Source organism: Gastrolobium bilobum, unplaced genomic scaffold (genome assembly GCF_033153095.1).
Source record: "Gastrolobium bilobum isolate Gb01-03AN ecotype WA unplaced genomic scaffold, APGP_CSIRO_Gbil_v1 utg10602, whole genome shotgun sequence".
Classification (NCBI taxonomy): domain Eukaryota; kingdom Viridiplantae; phylum Streptophyta; class Magnoliopsida; order Fabales; family Fabaceae; genus Gastrolobium; species Gastrolobium bilobum.
In genome coordinates, this window is record NW_026896827.1 from 48,388 (window position 1) to 61,148 (window position 12,761).

Sequence of the window (12,761 nt, forward strand, 5' to 3'; positions counted from 1 at the left end):
GCAGTAGTAATTCAAACTAAGAACGATGAGAACTAAAATGTGTATTAAGAATTCAAATACGGAGACTATAGTTAGGGAAAATTTCACATTCGATCCTCCTTGAATAGCTTAAATTAATCTCAATAATAAACTATCTCAATTGTTTCAAACAATTCACCTTCTTGATAATTAGTTAGTTAAATCCTAATTTCTTAGTGACTTTAACCCAATTAGAACTTTAATGTCTTAGTAATTTCTCTTAGATTAAGCATTAAGCGTGATGAATCCTAAAAGTTTGCAATCCAAGAAAGCCTATATCTAGATCATGCAAAGAACTTGTGTTTTACCCCTGTCAAGATTATAATCCCAATATGCCTATTGTGAACCCTAACCCTCAAATCCCTAAAAGAACGATCAATTCATATAAGAATATATAAATTTAATCCAAGGTAAAACACAAACAATCTAAGACAATTTACTAAAGAAACAAATTTAAACCAACACAAGGATTCATGTCGGATCCATAACCCTAACTTCAAGAGAAAACTAGCCAGACAAAGCTGGCTTAAACAAAATAAAATAATTAAAGAAAATAGAAGAAGTCATTGAGAAGAGGAAGAAGAAGAAGTATCAATGATTGATCAATCTCTCTAAGCTTCCTTCTCTTTGAATCATCAATCTTCAACAAGAATTCTCCAAGAACGTTATGTAGAATCTGCTCCTCAAGTTGCTCCTGCCAAAAGATTACCCATAAGGGTTTGGTTTCTCCTTTTTATATTATGCATCAAATCTCCACAAAATCTTTGCACGTAGTCTTTTTTATATACAACTTGATTCCACTAAAAATGTCACGTGCTTCTGGCGCCACTCACGCGATACTGGCATGGTAAAAATAATAGTGGATTTAGGCTTTGGCGTTGTTAGTGTGGCTTCCGTGGTACAGACATGGACAATTAGTTCAGTGCCGGCACTCTTGGTGCGGTACCCGCACTAGTAGCATTGTAAAACAGGGGCTTCAAGCTATTTTGGTGCCATCAATGCCATTATTGCGCTTCTAGCACTGAGGAATTGGAGTTTCCTTTCATCTTGCTCGCTTGAATTGTTCTCTTTTCAATGTAAATTTCCTACAAAACACAAGATTTCTAGTGAGAGTAAATCTGAGAGCACTTCAGAGAAAGTCAAGCATGCACTCTGAATTGTGAGAATTTGAGCTTATACAGAAAATTTTTATTCAGAGAGCACTTCACTGCATGAGTAACTCTAGAACTTGCCCTGTTTCTTGCTTGAAATGGTCCATGATTTGTGAGGGAGAGTTGATTGAGGCATTCCCTTTTGAACCAAATGTTCTCATTGCATGAAAATCTTGAGCCTAAGCCTGTTGTTTGATAAAACCAAGAGCCTACATCTATCCCAATTTTTCAGATTACATGTTTCAGATAAGGGATAATGGATGAAAGTGTTGTTTGGAGAAAGGAGCTACTTGTCAACTTTGACGAAGAAATTGTCAACTCTAAGGCGTACATACTTTCAAATCTTGCAAGTACCAAGAACCCAAGCAACCATCGCAGAGTAGTCTAGTAGAACATACTTGAGCCGAGTTATATCTTGGCCATTGCCCAAGCAAAATATTGGAAATGACCTATCTTGGCATACTTGGATAAAGGAGAGATGCCAAGCGATCTCCTCCAAGCCAAGAAGCTGGTTAAGAGCTCATCTAAGTATTTCGTGGTTGAAGGATAACATTATCACAAAAGGTTCTACTCCTTTATGCTGAAGTGTCTTAACACTAAGAAAGTAGAATATGTCCTTGTCGAGATACGCAAAAGCGTCAATGAACATTAGTTGGGAGGGAAATTCTTAGTGAGGAAGGCATTCTAGGTTGGATATTACTGACCCACTATGAAGGTTCAAAGTACATGTTTAGAAGTGTGACATATAACACCCCATTATCGGAATGAAATGTTATCATCAATTATGATATTAAATGTAGTTACAATCACAGTAGTTCATTTAACAATACGAGAATTCTTTTCTTTTTAATAATGCTTGCCTTTTAAAACAATCGTATTAAAAATTTTACAAACTATGCTCATAACTCATAACTTATTGCGGAAACATAAATGTTAAAGCTTAACATCATACAACATGGATTTAAAGATTCTAAGTGGTTCACATAAACCAACAAAGCATAATTACACAATTTTACGTTTTACAGACTTGGGGTACCTTCAATTTTCTCAAAACTACAGATGGACTACATGTCCATAAATTCCCATATTTTATTATGTTAAACTAGACTCTTCTAGCTTCCCAACTAGGTGACACACGCCTTAATTGGAGTTCTATAACTCCGGATATGCTCGCCGTAAGTTAATTTCTTAAAATTGTCAACACTACACTTTCGAGTTCACCAACATCCCTTACTGTTTTCAAAATTGAATTTGTTCTACTTATCTATTTGCTCCCAAATTTTAATATGTTCTATTAGTCACCTTGGTATTTAATTTGATATATTATAAGCCTAATTTGGGTATGAATTGAGGGAGATGTGAATTTTTAAAGATTGAAGATAGAGGTTGTCTTCAAAATTCACGAATAGGGCAATTGACACTCATCTGAAAATTGGGCAATTTATACAACTCATGATAGTCCCATATTTTAGGACAACAAAGAGGACATCCTAAGCTTTAAAATGGTGTGTCACACATCTCATTTGACTACGAAATGAGGGAGATATCGATCTCCAAATTTAGGGTAAAAACCTCACCGATTTCTGAAAATTTTGGCTTGAAATGTTTGTTTCTACAACTAATCCCTTAACTTTAATTGTACCTAATTGACATTGGAAAGGCATCCAAAGGCCCAATAAACTTTGGTGCACTTTCATCCTTATTATCAATTGTTGCGATCACAACAAGTATACCGGTCGTACAAGTAATAGAGTAATAAGTAAGTTATCGTTTCCATGATGATTAATTGCACCAAGTACTATTCTCACTATTCCTCTAATTTAAACAGATCAATAAGTGTAGAGAAGAGTAGTTTTTAATGAAAGAACTAAAAATAAAGACAGTTGCAAGCAGTAGTAATTCAAACTAAGAACGATGAGAACTAAAATGTGTATTAAGAATTCAAATACGGAGACTATAGTTAGGGAAAATTTCACATTCGATCCTCCTTGAATAGATTAAATTAATCTCAATAATAAACTATCTCAATTGTTTCAAACAATTCACCTTCTTGATAATTAGTTAGTTAAATCCTAATTTCTTAGTGACTTTAACCCAATTAGAACTTTAATGTCTTAGTAATTTCTCTTAGATTAAGCATTAAGCGTGATGAATCCTAAAAGTTTGCAATCCAAGAAAGCCTATATCTAGATCATGCAAAGAACTTGTGTTTTACCCCTGTCAAGATTATAATCCCAATATGCCTATTGTGAACCCTAACCCTCAAATCCCTAAAAGAACGATCAATTCATATAAGAATATATAAATTTAATCCAAGGTAAAACACAAACAATCTAAGACAATTTACTAAAGAAACAAATTTAAACCAACACAAGGATTCATGTCGGATCCATAACCCTAACTTCAAGAGAAAACTAGCCAGACAAAGCTGGCTTAAACAAAATAAAATAATTAAAGAAAATAGAAGAAGTCATTGAGAAGAGGAAGAAGAAGAAGTATCAATGATTGATCAATCTCTCTAAGCTTCCTTCTCTTTGAATCATCAATCTTCAACAAGAATTCTCCAAGAACGTTATGTAGAATCTGCTCCTCAAGTTGCTCCTGCCAAAAGATTACCCATAAGGGTTTGGTTTCTCCTTTTTATATTATGCATCAAATCTCCACAAAATCTTTGCACGTAGTCTTTTTTATATACAACTTGATTCCACTAAAAATGTCACGTGCTTCTGGCGCCACTCACGCGATACTGGCATGGTAAAAATAATAGTGGATTTAGGCTTTGGCGTTGTTAGTGTGGCTTCCGTGGTACAGACATGGACAATTAGTTCAGTGCCGGCACTCTTGGTGCGGTACCCGCACTAGTAGCATTGTAAAACAGGGGCTTCAAGCTATTTTGGTGCCATCAATGCCATTATTGCGCTTCTAGCACTGAGGAATTGGAGTTTCCTTTCATCTTGCTCGCTTGAATTGTTCTCTTTTCAATGTAAATTTCCTACAAAACACAAGATTTCTAGTGAGAGTAAATCTGAGCATGAATTAACAATCTTTCTCATGATTATGAATATTTCTAGGTTAATTTAGATTAAATCCTTGCTCTTTTAAGCCTTGAAAACATTATATGCTAGAGGCATATCAAGTGGTCAGGTTTCAAGACCTAGCTTCCAAACAACTAGCACGAGTCCAGCACATTAAGAAGGTCAAACCAAGGTAATTCAATGTTAGCGATCTTGTCCTGCGCAAAGATTACATGGACAACAAAAATGCCAAGCAAGGCAAGTTGGCCCCTAATAGGAAGAGGCCATACAGGTTAAAGATGAAGGTTTTGAACGGAATTCATATGTGGATGTTCTTGGATTTGTGCCCAATTGTTGTGCTTTTGTATGTTATGCATTTTACATGATGTTATTGTTGCACATTGAGTGAGCCACAGGGTGGAGTAATCCTCTAGTACCCTTGGTTTACTGAGATATATTTGTATATCTCACCCCGCGTTTGGGGACATCATTTCAGGCTACAGTGAGCATGAAGGAGCTTCGGGCAAGAGGCCCGCTTAGTGGAGGATTCTAGCATGAGGTGCATATGGATAGCATGGCATTTTGGAGGAGAGTATTTGATGCACATAGTATGACATTTAGCATTTAGGACTTAGATCATGAACATATTGCATGTTGAGATTTCCATGCTTTTGTGGTGTTCATGACTAGATTCTAAGTCTATGTAATTGATGTACATTTATGCCTCTTGCTATATTTGTATTTTGAGTGAGCATGGAACTTGTCCATGGCCACATATTTTGTATTTTGGAGGCATTGTAAGACTTGTGTTGTAAATAGACCATTTGATGTGTAAAATGGCTATAATATTGCGAATTTTGTAATTGATGCATTACATAATGAAAATGTATGATGGAAGGGCCTAGAGCCTACATTAGTACTAGTGTAAGATGTATATTAAGTATTAAGGTGTTACGAGTAAGTTACATCACTCATTTTGTGTTTTTAAAGCTGTCATATGTCATTTTTACAGAAGGGTAATCGATTACCTTTCATTGGTAATCGATTACCTGAAACAGGGGACGCAAATTTGAGCTACTGCGTTCAAAGTAATTGATTACCTTGACATGGGTAATCGATTACCTATGTCTAGGTAATCGATTACCAAAAACAGGGGAGCCCAAAATTGGCTACTGTCTCATTCTGGAGCCTTTGGTAATCGATTACCATTTTTGGGTAATCGATTAACAGTATGTAAAATTTTGAAAATGTGTTTTCTGAAATTTAAAATCAATGGTATTGCTTAGAGAGATGATAATTAGTATGTTTTCTGCTTCCGCGAGTTTTGCATTTACAATTACGACGTTGTTTTAATTAGTTACAGAAATGGTTAATGGTTAACAATGAGGATTCAATGAAAGAAAAAGTTTACCCGTAATTTAATTAACTCAATTACTGTGATTGTAACTGCGCTTTGCAATGATAATATTTTTGGTACGTAACGGGCTGTTACAGATGGCCTTCTGTATTATTTGGAATTTCAATTTTTGGCTTTTTTTAAAAAAAAAAACCTAAACAAACAGATTGAATTTTATTTGAAAACCATTTATGTAGGTCATTACTTCGTGCAATTCCAGTAATTAAATGCATTAAAAAATGAGATGATTAAAAAATGATGATAGCCAAAAAAGTTGAAATTTTAATGCTATTAATGATGACCTTCTATAGCATTTGTAATTTTAATTTTTGACTTTTTGAAAAAAAAAATTAAATAAACATATTGAAATAAATTTGAAAATCATTAATGTAGGTTATTAGTTTGATAGGTTTGATTTTGCTAATTGGTGTTAGTATTTTACACAATGTTATTAAAACTGACCCGGTCAATGTCCTGAGTCAGTGAGTCACTGGTTCAACCGCATGATCCGGTAATTTTATGCAATTTTATAATTTATATTAAAAAATTATAAATATACCCAAATATCTAAAAAAAAAATTCAAATATTTTAATATAAAAAATAATAAATCACATATTATTATCCAATAAAGGATAATATAAATATAATGATCATAGTACTGGGCTTTGAATTCAGAAAATCACATCTCTAACTATAAATCAAATCAAAAAATTTTGCGTAATGCACAATTGAGATAATATTAGGGTTGTTGGTACATAATTTATGTAAGTCAATAATAACTTATGTAAGTTAATAAGAAAAAAAATATTCAAATATGTCCATTATGATTTTTTATTTTTATTTTTAAAAATTTGGATTTTTTTTTTAGGACCGGGCCGGGTCACCGGTTAACCGACCGGGTCATCGATTTTCATAAAAACCGGACGGGTCGGACCGAGTCGTACCGGTTCTGATGCATGGACGGTCCGTTGCTTCAACCGGACCGGTTATATGACCGGTTTACTGGTTCTCGGGTCGACCCGGCCGGGTCGGTCCAGTTTTAATAACTATGATTTTACAGACCACTTTAATATTTCCCACTACTTAATTTTTGCATTAGAAATTATTAAGCATATTAATACTATTTTTTATTATATCTATTGGGTAAAAAATATTTAATATTTAAAATTCAATCTTTTTATATTTGAATTTTAAACTTGATAGGTGGAAAAAAAAAGTTCAGTATTCAATGTTTCTATAGTGAGAAAAAAGATATATAATAAATTTAAATTTAATATAATAGATTATAGATTAAACGAAAAAAATTAAATTATAAAAAAATATGTATAGTTGATTAAAAATAATTTAAATTTGAAATTTAAATTAAAAAAATAAGAAATGTGACATTTATACTTTTAAAGAAAATAAATTAAAAGTTAAACTTAAAAAAATATTACAAAAGAGAAAAACATATGTATGAAAATGTTTTTTTTTTATTTTTTAACTTAAACGTTTTAAATATATATGTATAGCCAATATTAAAAATTATAAATAAAAATAAAAAAATTAAATTTTAAAAAATATGTATAATTAATAAAAAAATTAAATTTTAAATTTTAAAAATTAAATAAAAATGACATTTATCCTTCTGTAAAAACTTAAAATTTTAAAAATTTAATCACTGTAAAAATTAATGATCATTTAGGGTGTGCATGACAACCATTCTATTCCCTAGTACTGTTTCTGAAAAGAAACAATTCTTTTCTATTTCTATGCCTTGAAACAGTTTCTGAGAAAAAAAATGTGTTTGATAACATGTTCTATTTTTATTCCGAGAATGAGAATTGTGTTTGATAACACAACAAATAATATTACAAAAAATAATTTCTATTAAATATAAAAAAAATTTGGATCATCACTTTCCTTTCCATATGGTATGGTTGTGGTGGTGGTGACGGCGAGTGGCATGGTGGTGGTGGCAGCGGTGGTATGGTAGTGGTCGTGGCAGTGACGTGGTGAAGATAGTGGTGGTGTTTGTGACGGCAGTGGCTGCGAAGATGGCGGTGGTAATGGTGGCGGCGGTGGTAGTGGTGGGGATGGTAGTGGTGGAGGTGACGGCAATAAGTGCGATAATGGTGGTGGGTATGGTGGTTAGTGGCGGCAATAATGGCAGCAGTGGCATGGTAGTGGTGTTTGTGAAGGCATCATGGTGGTTGTGGTGGTGACAGTGGCGGTGGTGGTAGGTGACAGTGGTGATGGTGATGGTGGCGGTGGTGGTAGTGGTGGCGATGGCGTGGTGATGGTAGTGGGGGTGGTGTAATGGTGGCTATGGTTGTAGTGGTGACGGTAATGGCTGTGACGATAATGGTGGTGGTTGGTGGTGGCGGCGGCGATGGCGGCGACGGCGCTGGTGGTAACGATAGTGGCTGCGACAATGGTAGTGGTGGTTGGTGACAGTGGTGGTGATGGTAGTTGTGGCGTCGTGGTGGTGGTAGTGGTGGCGATGGAATGGTGGCAGTGGCGTGTGATGGCGGTGACGGCAGTGGTTGCGATGATGATGGTGGTGGTTGATGGCGATAGTGGTGATGGTGGTGGTGATAGTGATAGTGGTGGTGGCAGCGGTGGTAGTTGTGGTGGTGGTGACGGTGGCATAATGGTAGTGATGGATGGAGGTGGTGGTAATGGTGGCGGTGGCATCGTGGTGGTGAAGGGTGGTGACGACGGTACTAGTGGTACGATGACGGCGGCGACGATGGTGGTGGCAGTCGTGTCGGGATGATGGTGGTGGTGGTGATGATGGTAAAGGTGGAGAGTGATTGAGAGAGATAAATGTTCCTCATTTTGTGCTCGGGAACACAAAAGCAGAAATTTTCTGATTCTCTTTTTTGTTCTCCAGCACAAAAATTAAATCGGTTCATCCCGAGAACAAAAAATAAACTGATTTTACCAAACGAGTTTCCTATCCATTTCTGTTCCCGAGAACAGAAATTAAAATAAAAAAAATTTCCGGGAAGGTTGTCATGCGCACCCTTAGTGACCAGTGACCATCCAACTCCTGTATTGTAAAAAGATATTTGCCATTAAATATTTTACATATTATTTGAATGATTCTCACTACTTTATGTATGAAAAATTGTTAAACCTATTAATAATATTAAGATTATGTCTATTAGGTGAGAAAATATTTAATATATAAAATTTAAACTTTTTAAATTTGAATTTTGAACTTGATAGGTGGGAAAAGAATATAAAGCAAAAATTGAAATTATCAAAAAATGGAATTTGATTAAACAAAGTATAAAGCAAATAAATGATTACACATGTAAAATATTTAATTTATAATAAAAATATAAGTTGTTAAAATTAAAATTTAATAAACTGAGGTATAAAGGAAATAAATTTCTGATGTGCTACTCATTAAATCTTACGTTATAATAATTTATAATATTATTTATGAATGGACAAATGAATTAGTTAAAATAATTGGAAAAAAATAAATTTCTCTTTAAGATTCAGAAAGCACTCCTCACATTCCTGCGTCCACACAAAAGAAGTATCATTTCGTGTTAAGCGGGTCAATGGTAGTACCATTTTAGAAAACCGTTCGATAAATCTAAGGTAATAACCGGCTAAACCTAAAAAACTTCTAATTTCAGTCATCGTTTTAGGACGTCCCCAATTCATTACTGCTTCTATCTTGCTTGGGTCCACTGCAACACCGTTAGTTGAAATCACATGACCCAAGAATTGCACCTCCGAGAGCCAAAATTCACACTTCGATGGTTTGGCATACAACTTTTTATCTTTCAACATCTGCAACACAGTTCTCAGATGATCTGTATGCTCTTCCTTACTCTTGGAATATATCAAAATATCATCAATGAATACAATAACAAATTGAGCCAAATAAGGTTTAAAGATGTGATTCATGTAATCCATGAACACCACCGGAGCATTAGTGAGTCTAAATGGAATCACCTGGTACTCATAATGTCCGTATCTGGATCAGATAGCTGTTTTAGGTACATCCTCCGACTTAATCCGGATATGGTGATATCTAAACCGAAGGTCAATCTTCGAAAAGACACAAGCACCTCGAAGTTGATCCAAGAGATCGTCAATTCTTGGTAGAGGATACTTGTTCTTAACCGTCACTTTATTAAATAGCCGGTAATCAGTGCACAGTCGCATGCTTCCATCTTTCTTCTTTACAAATATCACTGGTGCTCCCCACGGGGACACACTAGGTCGTATGAAATTCTTTGCTGACAACTCTTCAATATGCTTCTTTAATTCCGCCAATTCCTATAGTGACATTTGGTATTGAGCCAAAGAGATAGGCCCCACACCATGCAACAAGTCAATAGCGAACTCAATCTCCCTCTATGGTGGAAACTCAGGTATTCCGTCTGGAAGCACCTCCATAAATTCCTTCACTACCGGAATATTAGAAATCTCCACTTCTTTCTCACCAACCAGACAACCCAATAGTACATAGCCCAAATTCCCAGCCTTCAAGGCCTTAATAGTTTGACACACAGACAAATACGAAGAAGGACTAACAGCGGGTTTCTCAGGAGGTAAAATTTACCTTTTTCCGCAACAATCAATCATTGCGCAGTTTTTAGACAACCAGTACATACCCAATATCAAATTAACCGAGACCAGCGGTAAGATAATCAAATCAATAGTGTAACCCCTGCCTTCATACACAAACTCAACATCTTTACAAATGAAGGAAGAATCACTAACCTTTCCTGTAGCAGTAGTAATATGCATCGGGGAATCTATCTTTGTTACATTTAAATTCAACCCCATAGCCACATATTCCGCAATAAAAGAATGGGTCGCTCCAGAGTCAAACAACACAGATAAATCATGATTAGCAATGAAAATTATACCTTTAACTAAGTTCGGAGCCTTATAAGAATGTTGGACATTTGTAGTATAGATGCGTCCAATCGTAGGAATAACATCAGTAGTGGTAGCAGAAATCGGCAAGGCCTGCAGATTTGCGGCTTGCCCGGCAGAAAAAGTATAGTTTCGAGCAAAGTGGCCAGTCTGACCACACTTAAAGCAAGCACCTGGAGCCCAACCACACTGACCTTTGTGGTATTTCTTGCACTTCCCGCATTGTGGGGTAAAATATCTATCATTTGGTCCGCCTCCCGAGACTCCACCCCTCTTGAATTGCCCTGGAAGGTTGACTCACTTATAAACCCTTGCCTTTGTTATTACCCTTCCAGGGTGAATCGAAAGGATTAGCATTCCTCTTCACCTCTTGCTCACAAGAAGCATCGGACTTCGGGTACCTCCTATAAACCGTCTCTACCCTTTTGCATTGGGTAACAAGATCCACAAAGCTTTGCACCGCCGTATTAGACATACGCTTCGCTATTTTCTCATTAAGTCCCCTCTGGAACTTAGCAGCCAGGAAATCCGGGGTAGGTAGAACCTTGCCATAATTAGCAAACTTTACAAGCTCATTAAACTTCACCACATAAGCATCCACTGACATGGTGCCTTGCACCAATCTATCAAACTTTCCCTGCTTCGCTTCCCTAGCATCTCTAGGAAAGTACTCTTCATGAAACAAATTTTGGAATAGTGGCCAGGTCATTTCTTGTCCTTGTATCTCAAATGGCCTCGACGCATTGCACCATCACTCATGTGCCTCACCTTCCAGCATATATATTGAGTACCTTAGCCTCTGAGGATCCTGACACCTCATAACTTGAAATATCTTCTCCATGCCTTGTAGCCATGTATTGACTACCTTAGGATCCTTAGACCCCAAAAAGGATGGAGGCTTGTGTTTCTGGAAAGAGATCATCCTTCTCTCTTCCGCATCCGCCTCTCCAAAGTGGTCAACAACAACAGTATGTTGACTAGCATCACCAGTGTGATGACTAGCCTCGCTCTCCCCCTGCTGAGGAGTCATAACAGGTGTAGGCGTAGGTGTAGGAGTCATCGTAGCCGTGTGTGGAGGAGAATCATCCCTCCTCTGGGCATTTCTCTTAGCCTTCATCTCAGTGACGAATGGTTGAAGCAATTCTTGGTTTGCTTTCATGAGATTCTCAGTAGTAGTCCTATTTGCAGCAGTTTCATTCTGCAGAGCAGTCAACACTGCAGCTATAGGATCAGGCTGAACAGGAATTGCATTCGGTGCCCCGCGGTTACCACGGAGTCATCTCATGATAACTGTACATGTAACACAAAGGAATGAGCTGATCACACCCACACTAAGGAATCACATATACAATAATCACAAAGAGTCTACAGACAACTACACAACACTAAACACAATCATACAATCTACAGAGTTCCCTAAGAAACTGCTCTGATACCATAAAATGTAACACCCCGTTCCCAGATCGGTGTGTTATCATCAATTATAATATTAAATGCGTTTACAATCACAACAGTTATTTGAAATTACGGAAAAAAATTTTCTTTTTAATATCGTTTGCACTTTTAAAATAATCGTATCAGACAATACACTAACTGTGATTATTACTCAAAACTCAGCAGAATTATTAATCAATAAGCTTAATACTATACAACTTCTATTTATAGGCTACTAAGTGGCTCCCATAAACCAACAAAGCTTAAAACTCATTCTATCCATGTTTAACACTGAATGCCCTATTTTTTTATTTATTCTAGGAATATTATACTCCTCTAATGATTCTTCTTTCTTAATATGTTATATATTTCTTTGTTAGCTTCACGTGGGTTCAAACCGCGCTCAATTTAGAGCATCGTAGCTCAAGTTATGAACTTTCTAAGAAAGTGGTGCTGAACCCCCCAGGGTCCGGCGCGAATAGCGCCACGAAGCAGAGGATTTCCAGAATTCTGGCGCGAACAACGCCAACCTGGCACAAATAGATCTAGGAATACGTCATTTCCCTATATGTTGGTGCGGTTAGCGCCACCACAGCGCTAATAGCGCCACAGGTCTGGAGATAGACACCAAAATAGGGCAATGCAACCAACTTTGGTATTTTACCCATAACTTGAGTTATACTGACTCAATTTACATGATCTTGGTCTCGTTGGAAATCTAAAAGAAAGATCTATAACTCCCAAGAAGTCCAAGGGGCTCAATTCTATCATATAGGATATGAAAATCGGGTAGCACTTTGTTTATATTTCCAACAATTACCAATTTTCCAATCATATACCTAATCAATTATCATCCC

At 36.3% G+C, this 12,761-nt stretch overlaps 1 protein-coding gene across 1 annotated transcript; it reads right to left on the reverse strand.

Annotated features, from left to right (window-relative positions):
* Positions 1 to 9,942: 9,942 nt before the first annotated feature.
* LOC133302213 (uncharacterized) lies at positions 9,943 to 11,629 on the reverse strand. Its single transcript, XM_061501956.1, has 4 exons — positions 11,239 to 11,629; positions 10,798 to 11,142; positions 10,312 to 10,643; positions 9,943 to 10,080 (listed from the first exon to the last, which is right to left on the reverse strand). Exons 1-4 carry the CDS (start codon positions 11,627 to 11,629, stop codon positions 9,943 to 9,945), a joined length of 1,206 nt encoding a protein of 401 aa, XP_061357940.1.
* Between the last annotated feature and the right edge of the window lie 1,132 nt (positions 11,630 to 12,761).

What these genes read in the sequence shown, in the direction of transcription:
- LOC133302213 (XM_061501956.1), bottom strand. Translation starts at nt 11,629, where the DNA reads ATGAAAGCAAACCAAGAATTGCTTCAACCATTCGTCACTGAGATGAAG. An exon ending in CTCAATATATATGCTGGAAG is followed by an intron (nt 11,143 to 11,238) that starts GTGAGGCACATG and finishes TGTTTCATGAAG; the next exon opens with AGTACTTTCCTAGAGATGCT. An exon ending in TTTCGATTCACCCTGGAAGG is followed by an intron (nt 10,644 to 10,797) that starts GTAATAACAAAG and finishes GTTGGGCTCCAG; the next exon opens with GTGCTTGCTTTAAGTGTGGT.